This window comes from Polyergus mexicanus, unplaced genomic scaffold, assembly GCF_030449975.1.
Source record: "Polyergus mexicanus isolate NDT 795.1 unplaced genomic scaffold, iyPolMexi1.0 SCAF_27, whole genome shotgun sequence".
In the NCBI taxonomy this organism is placed as follows: Eukaryota; Metazoa; Arthropoda; class Insecta; order Hymenoptera; family Formicidae; genus Polyergus; species Polyergus mexicanus.
The window spans coordinates 1,944,598-1,968,052 of NW_027223347.1; the positions used below are offsets into that span (position 1 = coordinate 1,944,598).

At 37.9% G+C, this 23,455-nt stretch overlaps 1 protein-coding gene across 10 annotated transcripts in view; it reads left to right on the forward strand.

Moving 5' to 3' along the window:
• The window catches only part of LOC138943576 (protein artichoke), a 327,808-nt gene extending 306,686 nt beyond the window's left edge, over positions 1–21,122 (forward strand). For all 10 annotated transcript variants that reach the window (XM_070314512.1, XM_070314511.1, XM_070314509.1 and 7 more), the window contains 4 exons: positions 13,268–13,577; positions 14,154–17,246; positions 18,308–18,651; positions 19,102–21,122. In XM_070314512.1, the coding sequence (XP_070170613.1) occupies positions 13,268–13,577; positions 14,154–17,246; positions 18,308–18,651; positions 19,102–19,644 (4,290 nt within the window). In that variant the 3' untranslated portion in view covers positions 19,645–21,122. The remainder of the gene's footprint in view (positions 1–13,267; positions 13,578–14,153; positions 17,247–18,307; positions 18,652–19,101) is intronic.
• The last annotated feature ends 2,333 nt before the right edge of the window (positions 21,123–23,455 follow it).

Sequence of the window (23,455 nt, forward strand, 5' to 3'; positions counted from 1 at the left end):
TGGTACGACCGTGTTGAATAATCCACAGTTTGCACTCTTATGCAGAATATTGCAGATTTCCCGTAGTTTCTTTTACTTATAAATTCTTGACAAATTTAAAGCAGATTTTTGCTAACAAAGGTATTAAAATAATAGTAAATTTCACTTTATATAAGTAAGATTAAAAATCTAAAGATCTCCAGGAATTTAATTTTAAGCATGCAAATATTATAAAATAAAATTTATTCTTTGTTTACTGCCGAGAGAATAAATTCTCTGCTTTAACAAAATATTAATACTTGTCGTATAATAATATTAACTCAAGGCATCTCTGTCTTCATTTAATTCGAGAAATACGAGATTTATTTTTGAAAGCCAGTTTTTACAATTATTTGTTATTAGTATTAGTTATTTCAAGCTACTTGTGTATACGTACAATTGTTAAAGCCCTTTCATCGCTAATAAAGACTAAAGGACTAAAAAGCAATGGATCGGCAATTTAACATTAACGAGAACTCGGAAAAGGTGAAATTAACCATCGCGGCTTTTTATATGCAATTATCCTTTGTTCCTTTTTGAGGAACGAAGGATTCAACGCGATAGGGGTATTAGTGTCGAAACAAGGATACTTTCATGAATAAATTCACGGCCGATGTAACGATATTCACGCCTTGATCTCTCAATTTTGTACACGCATGAACGAGTACCTGATCATTGTCCAACGATATTACAGGCAAATGGGCAAAGCCAAAATATGGCTGTATTTCGCGAGCTCGATTATGAAATGTAATAATATCATTTTTATCGAAATTTAAATTACCAGAGAGTGAGGATGGAAAGGGGTAAAATGGAATCGTGTAATATACTGCGCGCACAACAGCTCGTAAAATAATCGCGAACAATGTTTTGTAGTAATTGCATCATTTATTCATGAAATGCTCTCCTCTTGGTCATCACAAAGGCAACCCCAGCTTTTTGATAATCTCTCTGTTAATCAACTTTATTAGTCTACGTTCGGCTTTTGTGCCAATCACAAGTGCGCTGAGAGTTTACATGTATCCAACTAGCTAATTATTTTTAAGTATTATATAATACGTAACGATGCTGAATATTAAGCAATATTATTGATACAACGAAATTTTATAAATCTCTATATTTTCTCTAGATATAAATAATATATCTGCAAAAGTCTGATATATTTTGACAGTTATACTGACGCGTGAAAATAAAATTAGATAATACTAAAAATAAAATATTTAACAACTTTCTAAATTGCATATAGGATAATCGATAAAAATATAATATACAACATAGGGTTGCCCTGATTCTCGAAAGTGTATTACTTTAATAATATTTCATATCTCTAAGAATTTTTTCTCATTACGCGATAAGAGCTGTGATTTACGAGAGTTTTGCTCAACTTTCACTATGAATTACGATTTATCTCAACTTCATCCTACAATTGGTTTTATTTGTACGCGCGTGGTTGCCAGGAAAAAAAAAAATTACGAGGCAATTCGATGCGGCGTGCGGGAGCAAATTCGCGCTTTCGCTGCATTCGGGAGATGTAAATGAATGCCCATATCGTCCCATGGGGTCCAAATTTATTCGCGTCATGAAAATTATTTCACTCTCGGCGTTACTGCCCCCACTCGATCCATCGTCGGCACCTGTGCTGCTTCAATGGAATCACTCAGTCGCAGTAAATCGAAAGATTGCACCGGGTTCTCTATTTTACCTCGTTTATCGACGTGTCAACCCTCCTTTCTTTCCCTCGCATATACACAAGCATAATACAGACTTTTTCTTTCTCTTCCTCTTACTCTCTCCTTCACATCCTTTGGTACTTTTTTCAAGAACTACCTCTATCTCCCTTCTCGCGCGGAAAAATCGATCTGCGTGCGTGTCTCCAACGTTTATTCACGCCCAACAATTCCTCCCATCATTTCTTACAGATCTCTCGTTCAATTTTTCATTACGATCATTGAGAATCTTCGCGGCTAATATCAAAATGAAGTGTTAATTCGCACAGATAAAACTGCTGGAAAGAGTGGAAATAAGCGCACGTAAAACTCGAGAGCAAAAGAAATTAAAGAGTCCCAGAGAGTTCGCGGAGGCTCACTAAAGTCGAACGCCGGATAGAAATGCCAGAAAGCGAAGCGAAAGGAAGCAAAGAATATAGCAAAGTGGAAAGAAAAAGAAAGGCTGAATGAAGGGGAAGAGGATCAAGGAGAAAAGTGCAAAGAGTGAAACTGGCGGCGATGATGAACGAGCCAAAGTTAATTTCTTCGCGTTTTAATTATAACGACGTCGATAATAATATTATACGGGCTTGATATCCGACGATGCGTGAAATCCCTTAAATCCGCCAGTCCGAGGCGGAGTTACGACCAATGGATCATAACCGAGGAACGCGACAAAGTGGGACGAGCACCCGGCGCGAAAGAAGGAAGGAATATGCGCGCGATGTGCGGTGTGTTAATTAAAATAATATTTCCATAACCACGTCTCGCGCATCGTGCATATCACGTCTCATCGACTATATGTATAAGCATGTCGGCAGATACCTATTCGAGGACTTTCAAAGAGATTACTTAGATCGAATATACCACGAAACGTATTTGCGTTATAAAGCGGCACGTGTGAAGCGATGGTCAAATTTTCGCTAAAAAAAAAGATTGGCGATAAACGTGCTTTCGAGAATATGCGATTTTCGATATTGTATGCTTTTAATTGTATATTTTATACCATATTCATCGTCTACCTCCGTAAGGTTTCTCTACTTTTTTATCTGCTCTTGATGGCGATGGTTTCTCGACGAAGTCCACTTGTATCTTCCAAACGATATTTTCTTCTAAAATGCTGAACGGCTTCGATTTCTTTGTACTATGTCGTACTTTAAGCCATCCGCGAGAATTTTTTTGTCTTTTCGCAAGGATAAAGGAAAAGACTTGAAAGAGAGTGATTCTGGGACGAACCCGATCTAGGCAGCCGTGAATGAAGACTCGATAAACCTCTTGGTTTTCGGCCGTGATAATTGCGATTGTAATACGAGCACTATTTTAATGAGAGACCGTCGATTGATTTTGCCCGCAATCGTGAATCATTTCTCACATAATGAGCGGATGCAATTAAGCAAGCACGAGTTACATCATTTTTGTCGAGAGCTTAATTGTCGAACGTCTAACGACTTTACGTTCGAAATCTGACAGATTAAAAGATCTGATAAAGATTATATATATATATATGATGGCAGAGCGATAACAAATTCAATATTATAAAGTAATATCCTTGATGGTTTTAAAAGAGATATATCTTATCAGTTTTACCGGAAAAACTAAATTGTACATCATGAAAATATTTTTCATATAAAAATGTATATTTATAAATTAGAGTCGCTGCACAAATTTTCATTTACGCGTGAATCTCTTACAATTTCATTAACGTGCAGCATTGCATAATATTACAAATACATATAATTTTATAATTTTATATTTTTTATATCTCTTTTATATGGTGATAAAGTTTAAAATATACATTCTGCAAAGTATTTTTCTCTACACATTATGACGTAACTCTCGCTAACTCCGTGTAATAACGAAAAGAGCTGTGATACGTTCCATTTAACACTATCGACCCTTTCAACTCCGCGGGGAACGAGATTTTGAAAAGTTCTCTGCAAAAGAACACTTTTAAACTAGCGATAATCGAACGGCGCGCCCGAGCGAATTTCGCTCTCGAGCGGATGTCGCAAAAATTTCGCCTGGTTTCGCGTACCGCGAAATATGCGAAATCGAGAATCGTCTAACATGACACGATACGCTACGTTACGTTACGGCGATTCGTTCTACTCGCGCACACGGCACTTTGCTCTCTTTCCCGGTCTCAGAGAATCCGGATCCGGGAAGATATATAACCCGAATCCATTACGGCATCCTTTAAACTGGCGAGAATTTATCACAAGCCGATAGTCATTCGGGCGTAATCTTGCTCGAGTAACCTCGCTTTGCCCGAGGCTCTAGATACCGTTCGATCGGCAGTTAGAGAGGTGCAGTCTGCTACTTCCGTTCATCGATCTCTAGGAATCACTCTCACCTCGCTAGCGATTTTCGCTAGCGCGAAAGTATGTACGGGCACGCACGTATCGTGATAGATTCATCCTGTAGCGCGCAAGTTATCGGTGTTACGTCGGATGAAGCTTTTGGAAGCTTACACGGGATAAATCCACAGGTCAGCCCACTTTTTATGCTTTTGAAAAATCCTTGGAAAATTTATTAATCGGGCAATTGTACGAGAGATCATTACATTTGTGAATGGACGATGTCATTATCAGTTATGGAAAATTAATATAAATATTTTGTTCTATAGTTTTCGAATTCTTTATAATTTGCATGTTTCGTTTTACTCCGTCTCTTTTATGATTATTTTCTTATTAAAAATAAAAAAAAATATTACCAAAAGTGATAGCAAAGCGCACAAATAAATGAAAAATTGCGAATAATCAATCACTGTCGCGAATAGAATAAAGATAGAATCTGACATATATCAGAATAATCATTATTTAAAATTTTTGAGATATTTTTGATCTTTCTCTGAAGCAGCACCGAAGCAAGCTTAGAACATATTCCCGTAAAATATATGACAAGCCGATGCTTGTGCTTGTTTTTACATTTACACGTGTAAACTACAAGACACGCATTTATATCTACGGATGGATACGATAAAGAGAAACGACACCTCGCCTGGAATTCCGGGAAGAGTCATCGCCCTGGAATCGAGAGAGGACTCTTCAACTTTAAATCGACGCGACGGGGAGTATGTTTCCCCGCTTCCACTTCCACGTTTCCCCTGTGAATGTGTCCTCTCAGACCTTCCCCTAAGTTACTGCACGTACGACGAAGGCAGTAAATTTTCGGGAGCTATCTCGCCGGAGCGTCGCGAAACTATTCCACGTAAGGATCCCCGTCGCCGGGTTAGGCGACCGGAACGTAGGAAGGAATGCTCCCTGGAAGATCAGCGATTTCCGGAAACGAGGCCGAAAGGAGATTACGTATGTGCCAATACTCGCGAAATCCTGAGGAGAGAGGACCCAGGGTCTTCGCCATCCTGCTCGTCCTCTCCTGTCCGTCCCGTGCTCTCCTCTTTGCCGCGCATCGAATGCCCGAGACGTAGCAGTTTCGTTGATCGAGGCCCTCGCTTCTCGCTGGAATATCTCACATTTGTTTCCGCAAGAACTGATCGTCTCTGTCCAGGAGTTACGACACATCGACATACCGAGCTCATGTGATATAACGAACATACTTGCTATTCGACGCGATCGCAGAATCGATTTACCGCCGAACGGCTACGTCTCTTAACGTTGACTCTGTCAAACTGAACGGATATCGAATGGCTTTCTCTTCTGTTACGCGCAAAACTTATATATTTTCGGTCAGAACTAGTTCTATTACTGATGTGCAATCGTAAAAAGAGAGAAAGAGAGATAGAGAGACGATGGCATAAACGAATCTTGCCATAAAAAAATGTGAAAAAAATTAATTTCTGTACAATAAGTATACGAAATTTTGTAGACGAAATGTACAAGAATTACAATCATTACAATCATTGCAATTATTTATTACGATCAGTTATCACAATATATTTGCGCAAAATGAAATTTGATAAATATTCCAGTTATGTAAATTCGAATTTAGATTATTTCAATAGACTCAACGATGCCGAAAATAATTCATGGTATGTCAGATACGCTGAAAACTTCTCGGCCCTTGCTATTGATGCTTGAAATATTCAAATCGAAGTATTCCAGACGAATGCCGCGTTCTCGGGTAGAAGAAACAAGAGAAACATATTCTCGTCTCGATTAATTCGACCGGCAGGAATCTCTTCGAGCCAAGTTTCGTGCAATGACTTTTATCTTTCCGTATCAAAAAAATAAGTCAACTATCATATATTGTTTTAGCGGACATTTTTATTCGCACGCATGATTAAAAACAAACGTATATTATCACACTCTCTCACATTTTTGAAATATATTTGTAGACAATAAATAATCAATCCCTAACAAAGATCGTCAAAATTTAACGTCGCCTCGTATAATGTGTGAATTTATATACTGAATCATGAGCAGAACATCGTAACACATTTTCGCATAATTTCGGAGCGAGCAGATCAGAACTTGTTTAAAGCTACGCCTACGATGTGAATATGTAACGTAAGACGTTGCCTCGGCGATGTTCAACTTGAAAGCCGCGTCTAAACTTCTAAAGTTTGTCCCAACTATATTAATTGACGCTAATCCTTAACATAAGTATTACACTAATGATTATAGTAATTTGTCTAATAACTGAAATTAATGCAATTTATTTATAATAATGATAAATATATACACGTTATTTTCATGTGTATAATCAATGCATATATATATATATATATATATATATATATATATATCAAATAGTTAGAATAATCTGATTAGTTTTCGTGTTGTGATAGGATAATAAAAAAATACGATAAAACATTTATGGCAAATTCGACTACATAATACACTATAAAATCACGAAAAGCAATATTACAAAATATTCTATTAAAATAGAGCATTTTATGCGCAAAGCACTTGGCGGGATTCCATTATCTCAAAACACAAATTATTCATGAAAGAATAAGTGCTTTCGATTCTAGAGCGATCGAGTGTACCGGCAGAAGGGAAGCCCTAGAAGGGATCCTCCGCGAATGCGCGAGCTTCTTTTCAAGATCAAACCGCGTAAGCTTGGCTGATAATGCAAAGTTAGATAGACTCTGCCTTTCTCGAATCACGCAAATCTCGGGACGGTCGCGGTCCTAGATCTAAAGCGAATTCGTGCCCCCGTTAACTATCGAAGACGGCAAAATTGGAAGGTGGTAATCCGAATCCAGGACACCTCGAATTCACTTAACCGAGCAGTTTCAGAGATTCTTCGCAGCCACTTCTAACAGAGATTCTCGAAGTGAAAATCTTAGAAAGAGGATAGGCGCTGCGGAAATTGGTAGCTTCTTCGATGCTAGCAAACCCGGCGTTGCTTTCCTCTCGCGAAGGAACAAGGTAAACCGGTTAAAAGGCGATGCACGGAGAAGCAATATCCGCAAGCAGTCGGATTCTGTGAGCGAAAGAGATCCTGCAGGGAGATCAACCATTTTAAAGAAAGTCCGTCTGACAAAATAAATGTGATGTGCGCTTCAAATAAATAGTTTCTTTATTTTAAACTGTATTCATCCGACGAGTGATTCAGACAGATATACAATATATATATATATATATATATATATTCTCATATTTATTCCTTTAAATTCATTTTTAATCTGACATTAATTACGCGATTATTTTTAGTAGGATTTATTGATAAATTCTTATAAACGCCAATTGAAATTTTTAATTGTTAGTGATTTATTGATTGGGATTTATTTATAAACGTATAAATGATGTAGATAAAGAAAATAATGTTAGATTAAATTTATGTACGTGTATATGTGTGATTGCTTTTCCTCGTAGTCAAATTTATTTCAAGATAATATTTCCCATAATAAATATGTGTGTGATATATAAAGTATGTAAAATATATTGAGATACGAACAAGTTTTTTGCTACAGTGACTGAAAAGATATTCTATATAATATTCCTGAGGCAATACTGCCCTTATCATTCATCACGCACAAAGAAAACATACTTGAATAAAGAGTCACTCTATTATCGGTATAAATTCAGTATCATTATGAACAAGAAAATATAAAATTGAAGCCATTCTAAGAAAATTTTCTTTCTCTCTTTCTCGTTCTTCTGCTCTCTTTTTTAAAAAAATTATTTCATAGAAAATTATGTAGCTAACGGTAAATTTTGCATATATCGATACTTGGTTTTTTTCACTGTAACAACATTACTCATATCTTTTCGATTTTATTTGGATTTTTACTTTTGGCAATAAAAATAAATCTTTTTTACATACGCGATTTTAGCAATCGTACTGATTGCACGTCTCCCTTGATTATTTATGCTACAATAGATTTCAAGTTTTTATTAAATTTTCTGAATTTATTTATTTTTAAATAATTCTTTATATGCGGGTGTTTTTTTTTGTTTTTGTTTTTTTTTAGAAATATTATAGTAAACAATATACGCTTATATTATATGGAGATTTAATTGATAAAAGATGAATATTGTAGTAAAAAAGATGCAATTGAACGACGAAATGGAAATTAATTAATCGAAGGACGACGTTAAAAGTTAATACTGGGGAAAATTAAATCATAATTGCGCTACAATGAAAACATGATTGCAATTAAGGCAAATCTAATGACGTATACATAGTGAATTTAACTGCCAGAATGATTGTGTTAGTGCTAATCAAACTTAACGAGGGTTGTTATTGTCCCAGCAAACGTGCCCGTCTGACCTTAATACTCCGTGTAAAGCGCTATTCGTGCCTACGCACTATTATATAGATTTCTATCACAATTCCGATCGGATAAGCAATTGTCGCGATGTAGTCTTTCTAATGAATTTATCCGTCAGATAATATATTTCCGATATCGTTCATTAATTTTATTATTTTCCATTGTCGTTCCGTGTTCTTTCACGCGTTATATTACTTTTGTCCAATACATTTTATTTAATCTCCAATTTCGATATTAAGAAAATGAGAAACGCTCGTATGTGTCTACGTACACGCGCATATACAATAGTTACATAACAGACGATCCTCCAAACAGAATTTTGCGCGCACGATTTACAATCAAATCGTTTCGAACGCTTTGATAAACGAACTGAATTCACGATACATTTAACCGCCAAATGTAATACGTGGCGAACAAGTTTCGCGAGTGCACAAAATACCGCGTGGCGTTCCGGATAAGTCTTGCCGTACATAGGGGAAACTACTGCAGGAAGGGATAGGTAATCTTTCAAGGCGCAGTCACAGGCTTCGCGAGGAAAAGAAGCGTATCGCGAGTACCAGTGCACCGGTTTTACGATACTGCCTATCTACATATCGTATACCGTGGTTTTATATATGGCAACCATAGTGGCGTATTCTTGAAATTATGCGCAGTTTACGACGGGAAGCGCGATACAATAGCCGTTATAAGCTGTAAGAACAGTGCTGAATTCAGTTTCGACTGACGCTGCCGGAGTATGCAGAAAATTAATCATCCCCTGCCTTAAATGACGTAGAAACAGAGAATCATAAACATTGGAATTAATATCGCGACGCGGCACATTGCTCGAATATCTAAAACTTATTAAATAAATTATAAAATGTGTAAATTATTTGGAATAAACTAAATAAATTTGGAATCAATTTATATATACGTATATATGCAAATTAATGTAATGATTTGCTTATTCAAAGTTTATTCTAGTAGTTATATTACATCAGCATATTACTAATGAGAGCAAGCCTCACAGTAATTGATCATATAGTCTAACTACAGGATATCAAAGCTCTTCGTCAAGTAATTAATATGCATGCGCATACATGTTGTTGACACGGCGGTGTATCGAAAAGAGCGACTGTTAATTGAACCATGAAGTTCACAAGTCGTGTTATATAAATGCCTGGCTACTAGGAAAGCAAGACACCATTATCTTGTGAAAACAGTAGTTTCGAAATTACAACGTGTTGTTGTTCCTAAATCGATTTGATGTAAATTACGAAATTCAGAAACTGTTGAGACTGTGCTTGACAAATGGCAGCATGGCGACGGGATGAATTATTCAAACATTGTAAATTACATGCAAAATTTTAGATTATTACGATATATAATATCATTTGTGAACAATATCCTCTTTAACAAAAAATTATAATTATGAAAATTTTAAATTTAGAATTTATATTTGTGGAAGAAATATTTATATAATAAAAAAGTTTAGTTGCTTCAAAAGTAAAAATATAAATAACTATGTTGTTATCGTGATTTTTTTTTTATATATATATAGCGGATATAATATTTCACAAAGTTTTTATGTGAGTTGAGAATCTTTAACAAAATTATTTAAAAAAATTATTTTTCAAACATTTATATTCTGTATCTCGTACATCCGAATATATACGAATATATAATATATCAATGCATTTATATGTTTATCGAAAAATGTTCATTCGTGTCATTCTCTGTCAAACGTGACAGAGTGGCAAATAAATAATTTAACAAAAGAAATCAGGAAGAGACGAGAAAGAGAGACGTTTTTAGTACGCGTAAAGCTTTTAATTCCATTGCTGAAATTTCTTTCGAGAAAGACGAGAGGTTCTGACGAGGAAATGGACGCGCTGAAAGAGACACGTTTCGTTTTTCCCCGGAAGTGCGCGCCGACTGTTTTCATCGCGTTAAAACACGGCGGAGAAACGTTTTCGCGCTTTATTACCGGTGGTGTTGCATGAAGCACTGAGTACACTCTCGAGAAGTACGTATATAACCGTACACTCTTGGATCGAAACGATGTATGTCTCGTAAAGCGCATTTTCCACTAGATTCTCAACTACTTTCTTCTTTTCACAAGTTATAATTCTCTATGGCGTCGATTTCATAGAAGAGCGGGCTTTGAACCTCTCATCCGACTAGACAAACTCTTTCTTCGCGCACATTGATATCTTTCAATAAAATCTTCAAAGATGCTAATCGATAATTAAGTCGAACATACGAGATAAAGAAAAAATTTCTTTCTATTGTCTTAGCAAGATAAAATATTTTTAAAATATCGATATAAGAATATACGTGTGCGAAATAAAGACAAATATCAATAATTATATATAATTGGAATCTTGCATCAATTATATCTCAGTCTTATGGATAATAACAATGACAGAGCACTGAACATTCATCTCTATAAATGCCGTTACGTGTCAAGTGCCATTCATCGTTGCTAAAATTGATCGTCCGCTAATCCATTTGTCGTCGCGGCTTAATTCTATCAATACCAGGTGCCAATAATCCAAATTGAAGAGCTTCACGTAATCGCGATATCTTAGTTTACTAATGGCGCATCGTACACCAGATTCCTGGTGCACGGAGCATTTATGGCGATCGTGCCAGGAATGCGGCGTATGTTCTACGAACAACATATTCCTCGAGATCAGTAGAGCGAATAGAAGAACCGAATATATACATATATCGGGCGCGCCAAGTTTGCCCAGTCGCTCGATCGAAATACTTAAGGAGAAAGATAGCTTTGGGATTTCGATATAATGCTGAACTGGCATTTCTCTCTACAAAGATTAATGTTTAAATTGAAAACGTTTCTTGAATTCCAAGTGAATCCGCCCTTAATCGCTCGCTGCGAAATAATCGGAGTACGTTGACTCCTTCGCTCAATAGCAAACAGAGAAGGGACCCGATACGATTTACCCTCCAAGTCGGAGATTCATTTACCTTGCTGTCACAATGCCTTTACGCGTTAATGTGCATACTTTTATGCGTGTAACGGAATTGCTATTTGTTTGCTTGTATCATTTTAATGTTTCAACGTGTTTTATTTGCCAAGAAAAAAATTCTATGAAGAAACTGAAAATATCCCCGTTAAAATGAATACCGAGTTGATAAAAGAAATTTCTACGATATTTTCCAGCGGATTTAGGTTGTACATAACTGGATTATATAAGGCGCGATCGGTCTAATTCGCGCGTCAAGTTCTTTTGAGAGTTCGTTAATCGTATTTCGTGAAAGATCCTTTCAAGGATTTCCTTCGAGTGCTCTCCGGGAAGGCACGCACCCGCGCCTTGCTGGATTCGAATTCAAAGCCTTTGGCTCGTTCGCGTCTCGTGAAACGTTACTGTGTGTTTTATCGCCCGATCGTAAAGGCGGTATACGATATCGTCGCTCTACGGAAGCGTAAATGTAAGTGTAGATGAGAATGATGTGCCGCTATCGAGGCTTCTCATGCCGCGATTCTCCGGGGTCAGAAGGAAGAGGAGGCATTCGTCGATTCAGTTGAGCGTGAATGGCGCGATATCGCGGCTTGGTACTGTGAAAAATCGATTCGGTCTTAGACGTCTTTGTGATACAGATTTTTTAACCGACTATCGCCGCCGCTCGATTACGCGTAAAGAACTTTGTATACGTTTGCTTTTTCTGCATGACATATATGTATATATATCATATCTAAAGCTATAAGAAGCCCCGTATTTATTATATAATATTTTTACAATAAGAATACAGTTGTGTAATTTTTATATATTTTCTCTTAAATGCTAGGAAATCTAAACTTCATATTTATCGAGCAAAAAATATTATTATACTGAGGAAACGCGCTTCGCAGGTGACAATTCGTGAAGCATATGAAAACGGAATGTCGAGATAAGAATTTGTTAGTATGATTGATAAATGGCATTGCCACCGATGACTACTTCAATAATATTCTCTTGTGATGGATAGTTTCCAATTAAAAACATCGTACTTGTGCATATATAAGTTCATCGTGTTAGATGCGTTATTAGCAATTGTACAGGCTAGAGATTTTTTCTGCTATGAGGCTTTTATGTATTATAAGATGCAGGTATTATAAGGTACAGAAACATATTATATGAAAATATTATATAAAAATTGTTCTAATAAAACAGAGAGAAACTTTCTTTGCTATCGAAAAAATTGTGTCTCGTGAAACTCCAAATAATTTTTTCTTATACTAGAGTCAAATAATAAATTTTATGTCCTCGTGTATTCGTATGCAACTCCGTCTTAGCCAGACGTGGACTCTTTGTTATTCAAGGAAGCTATTCGCACTATTCTGAGAGGTTGGCCGTACTTTTTCGTAAACATGCTTCAACATGCGCTGCATAGTGCCTAGTAGACGAAGTTTAACTTTACTCGTGAATTTATTCAGACAAGAATCTCTCATGGCAAAGGCAGCCGTAAATATTTGTCAACGAAATAGGAAAATTTTTAACGAAAGCTATAATGCTGTAATTTATTATTTTATATGACTATAAAAATGAAATAACTGTAACCGATAAAAAATATAATCTTGATCAATTTAAGAGGAGAGCGAAATTCGTAACATGTATAAAATAAACGAGAAAAAATTACTGATACAGTTTTCTTATAAGGTAAACTAAAAAAACCTCCTATAATACACGATGAAAATAAAAAAATTACAATGCTTTAGTAAACTTAATTTTGTTTTACAAGTTTGCAATTTATAGAATATATTGTGATTGCATTATTAGATAGCAAAAGTGTTAGAAAAAACTTTATCGAGCTACATATATTGAATGTAATATTGCAAATTCGCTTATTTCATTTTTTTCGTAATTTTATTTAATTTCAGGAAGCTCCTTGCAATCTGTCAGGCGGGAAACGAGATTACGGATGTGACGATACGATGACGCGAGATCCGCAACGACGGAGAGATCATTCTCGCGCTGTAAATCAGTGGATCGCGAGAATGGTCCTTCAAATTTTGTTAATACAGAATTTTGTTACATTTAAAGCCTTAGCTCAGATAGCCGAATGTCCGCCATCGGAGACAATTCCGGGCTGTCCTTGCTATAACTTTGAAGACGGTCTCTTTCTAGAATGCGCTGGCGCTACGGAAGAAACTCTAAGAATCACATTACAAAGTGTGCTAAGTATAAGCGGTAAGTATAAGCGGTATTTAAGAATCAAGAGAGTCTTGTTAAGTATTTCTAAAACAACAAGGCACACATGCCGAGAATTCGTACATAACGATATATGTACAATATACTTGTAGTCATACGAGTTTCGAAATGTATTTCAATGTTAAAGTACAAAAGAGAAAAAAAAAAAATATATATATATATATATTCGAGATATAAAATTAAATTGATCTCAAAATATATATTTTAATATCGCACAATTGCTACAAAATAACTTTTATAATATAAATTAAATTAAAAATATGCGATTGAAAATACATTTAGCAATATCCATAAAAACCGGAAGCTGCATCGATTACGCGCTATTAAATTTACTCATCGCACCTCATTTAATATCGAAACATTTATATGAAAAATGCGCGCACATTTTTGTAACAATATTTTTATGCAGTTTTAATGTAAGGTGAACAACGCGGTTAAGGAAAAACTATTTTCTTCAACACGTCTCATGAAATGTGCAATTAGCCACTGCTGTCAAACTCAAAGTTCATATTATAATCTGAAATTAATGGTCGTACCCTTTACGACCATTTTCAGGTACGGGCACGATGGTACAGTCGTTGAGCGTTTACGAGCTTGACAAGAGCATCGAGGAACTGAGAGAAGACGCCTTTCCGCCCGGATCGCAAATCAGGCATCTTCAAATATCACATTCATCCTTACGGGAAGTAAGCGAGGGCGCCTTCACAAATCTGAAGGATAGCCTGGAATCTTTGGCACTAGTTTCCGGTCGCTTACCTCACGTGCCTCAAAAATCATTGGCCGACTTACGGAAACTTGCTGCTCTAGATCTCGAGACGAATTTGATACAGGATCTTTCGTCCTACTGCTTTTACGGTTTGAAGCTAATGAAATTGACCCTGAAGGGTAATCAAATATCGAAAATTTCCGAATACGCTTTTGCGGGTCTCGAAGACAGTCTCAGCGATCTGGATCTAGCCGAAAACAAGCTGAAACTGTTTCCAATGGCTCCCATGAGGAGACTCGAGAGCCTGGCTTCGCTCAGGCTTGCATGGAACGAGATATCGGAACTACCCGACGACGGGTACAGCCTTCTTAGCTCTCTCCTGATCCTCGATCTGAGCAGCAACAATTTCGAAAAATTGGCCGAAGACTGCTTCAGACCCTGTCCAATCCTTCACACTTTATCTCTCTACTACAACTCCATCGAGAGCATTCACAAGGACGCCTTCGTATCGTTGAAGGATCTAGAATCGATCGACTTGAGTCACAATAAAATCGTTTTCCTCGACGTGGCAACATTTAAGGGGAACGAACGGTTGCGCACGATCGAGCTCAGCCATAACCACATTCACTACATCGGCGGTGTGTTTGCGAGGCTACCCGAGCTGAGGGAACTTTATCTGGCGGAAAACAATATCCTTGAGATCCCGGGAGATGCGTTTGCCGGCAGCGTCAGTCTTGCAGTGGTATATCTACAGCAGAACGCCATCCGAAGGATCGACGCCAAGGGTCTCACGAGTCTCACGCAGCTGGCCCAATTGCATCTGAGTAATAACTACATCGAAAAGGTGCCGCGGGAATTCCTCGAGCACTGCGAGAACCTCTCGTCGCTCTCTCTGGACGGTAACAAGATCCGCGAGTTACAACCGGGCACCTTTGTCAAGCTGCATCAGTTGCGCGAGCTACGGTTACAGGATAATCGTATAACGGAAGTGAAGCGTGGCGTTTTCACACCGCTTCCGGCGCTCCTCGAGCTCCATTTACAAAACAACGCCATCACCTCCATGGAGACGGGCGCGCTAAGAACGCTGAATAGTCTACAGCACGTTAATCTACAGGGCAATCAATTGACTATGCTCGGAGACGTCTTTCAGCTATCCGCCTCGGAGTCATCTTCCGGCGGAAGCTCTTTGGTGTCCATTCAGTTGGACAGTAATGGCCTGGCGGTTCTGCATAACGACTCTCTGCGCGGCCAAGCGTCCGTCAGAATCATGTGGCTTGGTCACAACAAGTTGACACATTTGCAAGCGCCCCTCTTTAGAGATCTCCTTTTAGTGGAGCGTCTTTATCTGACGAACAATTCTATATCCAAAATCGAGGACGCTGCCTTTCAACCGATGCAGGCTTTGAAATTTCTCGAGCTTAGCATGAACAAACTGAATCACGTAACGGCGAGGACGTTTTCGGAACTGCATGAGCTCGAGGAACTATATCTACAGAATAACGGCTTGAAACGACTCGATCCTTACGCGTTGACGGCACTCAAGAAACTGAGGGTACTGGATCTAGCGAACAATTATCTCACCGTTTTACAAGATGCAATTTTTCAAGAGGACTTGCCAATCAGAACGTTGAATTTGAAGAACTGCTCAATAACCACGATAGAAAATGGTGCCTTTCGTGGACTCAACAACTTGTTCGATCTTAATTTGGACGACAATTTTCTCACAGAGTTGGCACTACTGCATTTGCACATTCCCAGTCTTCGAACACTGGCGGCATCCGGCAATAATTTCAGTCAGATAACGGAACAGTGTTTCAACGGGCTACCGGCTCTACAAGAGTTATTATTGGACGATTCGCAAATAAGCCAGCTGCCGGAGATTATCTTTCTACTGAATCTGAATCTCGCGCGTTTACATTTAAATCGTAATCGTCTACGTACTCTGCCGCCGGGCATCTTTGACAAATTGCTATCATTGCGAGAAATACGTCTGGATCACAATCGATTCCAAGACATCCCGTACTCGGCGCTATCGAGTGCTCTTAATCTCGAAATTCTCACACTGTCCACCAATGAAATCATCACCGTCGATGTGGCCAGTTTCGCCAGCTTAAAGCATCTGAGAGAGCTGGATCTGAGTCACAACAAAATCGAAACGATGTCAGGCTTCGCGATGGCCAATTTATCACGTTTGATATCCGTGGATCTTAGTTATAATAATTTGAATGCGCTACCGGCGAATTTCTTCTCGCATTCGTCTTTGTTGCGAAGAGTCGATCTATCGGAAAATAAATTTCGGCAAATACCCGCGGTGGCTCTTTCGGGTCAGAATCTTCCCGGTCTCGCATGGTTAAATCTCACCCGGAATCCTTTAAATAGAATCCACGATCTGCCGTCGGAGGCGATGTATCCTATTCTTCAGGAGGTGCACATATCCGGCACAAATCTCAGTATAGTAACCTCGCAAGATTTCGAGGCCTTTCCGGCATTGCTACATCTTTATCTAGGCCAGAATTGCATTCTTCGAGTATCGCCGGGTGCTTTTCGAAGCCTGCCGAATCTACTCACTCTCCATCTCGGCATGAACAGTCTAGAGATCCTGCCAAAGGAGAGGCTTCAGGGTATGGAACACTTGCGCATACTCAATTTAACGCATAACCGTCTGAAAGAGCTCGAGGAGTTCCCGGAAGATCTCAAATCACTTCAAATATTGGACCTGTCCTACAATCAGATCGGCATTGTCGGCAAAGTGACGTTCAAGAATTTAATTAGCCTGGTCGAGCTGCATCTTTACGGTAACTGGATAAACGCCATTTCCAGCGAGGCATTTAGACCTCTGAAGAAGCTACGTCTACTTGATTTGAGTAGGAATTACTTGGAGAATTTGCCACTGAACGCTTTCAGACCACTCGAAACGCAAATAAGAAGCCTGCGGGCTGAAGGTGAGTTGCTAAGATACGTCTAGTATTTATAATTAATTTCGCGCTTGCATGAATGCTTGTCTTTTTTCTTGAGAGCAACGATAAAAACTGCTGAATTCGAATATTGAAAGCAAACAAAGGCAAAGAGAGAGAGAGAGAGAGGGAGGGAGAGTTTTCTCGTACATACGGCGACTATCGATCCGAACGAAGTTACTACTACTCGAAAACCAATCATATTGCCGGTCTGTCACTTATTGCCATATCTCGAATCAATATTCAATACTAGAACAATCAAACAAGTTCACATAACTCTAATTTTGACTTCTAATGGTATTCGTAAACTAATCTCTCGCGTCTTAATATTTCTCGGCAACTTGTTTAAAATATATCACAGTAAAAGAAAATATATTCTTTCTTTTACAAAATTTATGAAAAAGCTTGAAATGTAATCCCGACATGATGATAAAATACTATTTAATTCATTTATTCATGAATCGCGCAGATATATTTTATGCAAATTATTAAGTATTGAGAGAACTGGAATTATAAATTTTAATTGTTGATTTAATAGCTGATGCATAAGATTTGTAATTAATTTTAATCAGTTGCAGCACATTCATATTTATATTTATTATATATATATATGAGATTTTAATCATGGATTAAATTTCCAGTGAAACAAGCTAGAGAGTAGGATATTCTGTTTTATAGTTAAGTAGAATTCTTCTTGTAATACAAAAAGCTTTTTTGTAAATATTTTTTTAACTAATATAAAATAATTATAAATTAATAACAACTTTAATTCTCTTGAGCGTGCATATCTTTACGCGTATATATGCAAGCGTATATAGAAAAAAAAATATCAAATATATATATTGCAAAATAATCTACCATCTCTCATATATTCAAATATATTTTTAGTATCAAAGAATTATTATCGATTTTGTTATAAGTAATTATCGAGGTTAATTAATAATTACCGAGCTTTTTGTAAATGTGTACACTTAGCAAATTCGTTTTTTCATTCAGTCTTGACGAATACAATATCGCATACAACAAAAGCGAAACGATCTTATTAACAGAGAACCCCTTACACTGTGGCTGCGAATCGCAAGAGTTGTGGGAATGGTTAAGGGATCATCAGAAATTGGTGAGTGGGGTCGGTGGTGGTCGTAGCCGCGGAAGAAATGGCGTCGGAGTCGGTGACGTCGAGGGCGGTTTGTTAAGATGCGAGCAGCCGCCCGAGTTACGGGGTCTCGTCTTTCTCGATCTTGACCCCCACGCCTTCTGTTCCGCTCCGCTGGTCTTGAAACTAGCGATTCAGGACATCCAGCCCTTTTCCGTTCTGGTATCGTGGCAAAGCAGAAATCATTCCGGCCTCCATGGATACCAAGTGGCGTATCATGCCTTGGACAATGTCGACGAAGTAAGAAGATCTTTATAATTATACGATCGAAGTCGAAAGTTTATATAGAAAAAAGTATAAGCTGCTCAGCGATAACAATTTAGAAGTTGAATATTGTCTAGTAAATTGCATATAAAAATTGATTCTGCTTATTATTTTAAATAATTGTGATTAATAAAATTACTATATTATATAAATTTTTCTCTACGCAGAGATCTTAGAAATTTGTAGTTTATCCAATTATATTCTTTTTTAATATAATAATTTATTTATATTTCCTAATATCAAAAATAACCAACTAGATTTACGTACACACACACATATATATTTTTATATAAGAAAATTATTTTTGGAGTTAAAATTTGCTGCGTTATTTCGAACGGCCGTTTCTTATTTATTCGAGTCTGGCGGCAGATAAAAAACTGCTCGCATATGTTGATGACGAGATGCCCGTTTTCACCGATGTTTCAGGTACGAGGTAAGCTGCTGGATCCAAAGGCACGTTCGGTGAGATTGACGAAGTTGGCGTCCGATACGCGATACCTGATTTGCGTACTCGGCTTAGGCAGCTGGGGTGCACCGATTCCGGAGGACATCGGTTCCTGGCAATGGAACGCCACACACGACGACGTGATCGAGGGATCCTCGCTGCCCGTGATGGTGAATTCACCTACGAGCCGGTGCACCGAGGTCAGAACTCTGGACGCGCCCGATTCGATAGTGGGCGACGGTACGGTGAGCGATAGGGGCGGTCTGGCGAATATCCTGACGAGACGGCTAGGCCTGATCGTAGGCAGTTGTATGGGCTTCGTCGTTTTCGTAGTACTGATCTCCGTTCTGGGTTACATGAAGATGAAGAAGCAACGCGCGACGATCAAGCGAGATCAGCCGTTGTCCTCGAATCCGCCAGAGTACATGTCTTACAGGCACTTCTCCTTACAGAGCGGCGACAGGGCGGAGAACGCGTGTCCGAGTTTCATCAGCAACATCGGACCGCCGCCCCTCGGCTCGTAGCAAAAGGCGAAAGAGTCTCGTAAAGAGACCGCTCAACATGACATTGAGATGAAAACCGTGTCGACTTGCACCAGTATCTATAGTTAATAATCGCGCGGGCCCAAGAGAGACGTGACAAGAAACGAGACGATCGTGTGTGGCATCGGGCTTTCGAACTATTAATACCGTAATCGTTTCGAGTAATCAAATGGGAAACCGTCGATTATATCGGTTACATCGTGGAACGATGTATGATGATCGTGATAACTTTGTTCCGGCCGTCACGACGGCCGATCGACGTAATTTCTTTTATTTGGCATACGTAATCTAGGTAAGACACTGATACACATAATATTCGATTTTTTTTAGCGAATGATCAAAAGACGGAGCTGCGTCGATCGGTAAAATTTTTTTTAATCGACAGCGATATATATATATATATGTCAGTAATGTAGAGGAATTTTTGTACTATTTCATCAAATCACGCTACCACACTCGTGACTATGCTCATTGTACGAAGAGAGAAATGCGACAAAGCAAAGTGTCAAAAAAAGAACGTGGATACAAAGCTTTCATTAACAGCTCGATTTTTATTGCGAGAACGCCTTCGAACGACTTCGAATCTCATTATCATATATCGACGAGGAGCGTCGATGCGCGATTTAGGCGCTTTAAACTTTGTGCCAAAAGATTGGGAAATATGAAAAATCCGAGGATTCCTCTCGCGACAGAATCAAATGCGTGCAATAAATTAGTAATTCGACACGAGGAGTATGCTTCACGAGAAGGATCTTTTTTATGGCGCGTATCATGAAAACCGACTGTTAATGGCGAGAAATTTCGCTGCTTTACCGAAAACCGAACAACGACGTATCAACCCTCTCACCCTCGAAACTTCGAATCTCTTATACGAGAAGACTGATTTTTTAAGCCGTTTGAAATTTCCTTCGTAATTCCGAGACTCGTCTACTTGTATCGTACATGACGCGACACATTTTTTTTTGTAAATAACGCAAGACACATATAACGATACAGATATGTATCCATATGAAATTCATCTTTATAGTGCTGCGTAAGCAATATTACACTTATTCGTATCGATAGTTCTAATGATCAGCACTAACGTAATTAAGGAAGAATGCGGATCTGCGTAAGAAGCTCACATCGTCGTCCTTAAAATATCGCGATAGAGAAGATTTTGCGAACGATTGTGATTTAGTCTCCTCGATTTTGATAATATCACGTTACGAAGCAGATTTGCGACACTCGAACGAGCACATTCGAATTCTTGAATTGTGAAAGACTAAGTGTGATTCCTGCCAAACAAAAATAAAAGAAAGAAATAATCGATTCCAAGTTGCCAAATGTTAATTGTGTATCGAATATCGTGAAAAATCGGTTTATTGTATATAGATAGAAGATATATATATACATATTAGTATTCTTTATTATAGTTTAGGCTTTCGGTTAATAAAAGTAAGGCTGTAAATCAATTGTTTCTATTATTGTTCATGCAACTTCCCCAACCCGCATTAACAAACCGTCTAACGGTAATTAATTCTTATTTCAGTGTTCCCTAATTGTTACGAAACTGCTAACGCAGGATAACAGTGATAATGGCAAAAGTAAGAAGTTTTCATTTGTTTTATAAAAATTATCTTTAATTTCTTTTTGCTCTTCGTACGCGCGCACACTAATCATCTTTATTGCGCGATTACTTATTCGTTTTGTGCCAAAATTACACGCGGAGTATCTAGTTTATGATTCAGCCGTTATTCTAGTTAAATGGAATTTCCTAGCGTATCTCCTGCAATCCACTAAATCATCTCGTACAACTAATTAATTAATTATAATGGCAGCTTAGACCGGACAGCTTAGAACGCGCCTATGGTTTACGTAGATTTCGTAATTAACTCGAGTCTATCCCTAAGCGTTGATCAGTTCCTATCTGATATGTTGCAAGGAGATATCTGTTCTAATAATACACACTTCGATACGCAAGTTTATTTTACAACTGTTTTGCATCAGACATATCGTGTTTGATCCCATGTGACGGGGCAGGTAAGTGAATATTAAAAACATCTTAAAATTTATATAGTTGTATAAATATATATCTTTCCGGGTATTTTTTCTATTCAATTGTCGATTTAATCCCTTGCATGTATTATATAATAGCTTTCAAATTAATACATATATATATATATGAATATTAATAACTCTTTTATTTCGACAAATGTGATATTCCTATCGTCGTAAATATATAATCCATATAAAATGAAAAAAGGGGATTTACATTATCTTTTCAATATAACATTTGTATGATACGTTAAATATTAATTTAAAAAATTTTAAAAATATATATAGATTTTTTACCTCATAAACATTGGATACAAATAAATCGAATACAATAACGAGTACAGTGAATACTAAAAGTGACGAGGTTCTTTAATTAAGTATAGTCATATCGAAATTGCGTAGCAATGTTGACAATGTCGATGTAGAATGCATTAAAGTAAAGTATCGCGAGAAGTTTGAAATAAGATCGCTACTGAGTAAATTTGATGAAAATACAACAAGAAGCATGAGAAAGGTCGATGCGATACATCAAACGCTATAGAGGCATGCCGGAACGGCGGCGATATTATGAACTCTAATTAATTCCAGGAGTTTCGTCTAACTGTCGCGTGTCCGTAATTTATCTCGATGTAAAACGGCATGTAAATATATGTCGCAAACACGATTGCCCCGAGCTTCCGTTTATTTCATAATCATATTCCGCGATCTCATCAACGAAATCTAACGCGTAAACACTTTTACGTCAGCGTAAAATCTGCATAAAATCTCGTGCTGTTTTAATAATGCACCGGTCCTTTCAATAACAAAATTTTTTCTTCGCCTCTATGTCTCTATGTCTCTGGACTACCTATTCTGCGCTTCGTAATACTCAATAATAATTGTATTCAATAATTGTACTCAATAATAATTATATTCTTATCAATGTTTATCTCATTTAATTAAATAATTTACTCCGAGTAATATTTTACAATTAATATTTCATACGGAGAAACAAATATATATGGAAAAATAGTAAAGCTATGAATCTTTTTGAATAGCCAGAAAAAATTATATTAGATATAATTCAACGAACAGATAAATAATATCTCTCGAAGCATGAATGCTTCTTCATCGATATGCGGCGCGAAAATACATTGGACGTTAATGAACCAGAACGGCAGTTTACAACTGAACGGCAGCGGTGTTTTGCTTCGGAAGCATCTCTCTCCTCATGACAAACAGCTCTGCGGTCGAGGGTTCTTCTGCCTGAGCGCGGCAGAAACTCCCGCGCACATATTGTTAATCTTTCGCTGCGCACACGGGACGCTGCGTAACGGGCATTGCAGTTTCCAAGTGCAACTATTAATAAGGTACCCGATGCGCCGTTAGACCGTAGCTATATCGTGGTAGGATGGCCACGGATATCCGGTATAAGCGTCATGATGCAAGATTGGTAGTTGGCATAGCCTATACCTTATACCGGGAAAACTTAGCGCAGAAGCAATTGTATTAGAGCCTGGTATCTATACAACCCTCTTCGTTGTGTATCGCAGCAAAGCCTGCGCTCCTATACAGCCCACACATTTTCCCATGTTGTATTGTACATGTACACGCGGATAATACGCTCGAACAAGGCGACTCATTGTAACGGGAAGACACAGTCGTGGACTGAGAAATTATGCATGCGATGAAATCTTCCTTTCCTCTTCTTCCCCTCCCCCCCCCCCCACCCCACCCCTCCTGTTTTTACCCGCTAACGCTTCCACTCGATCGTATT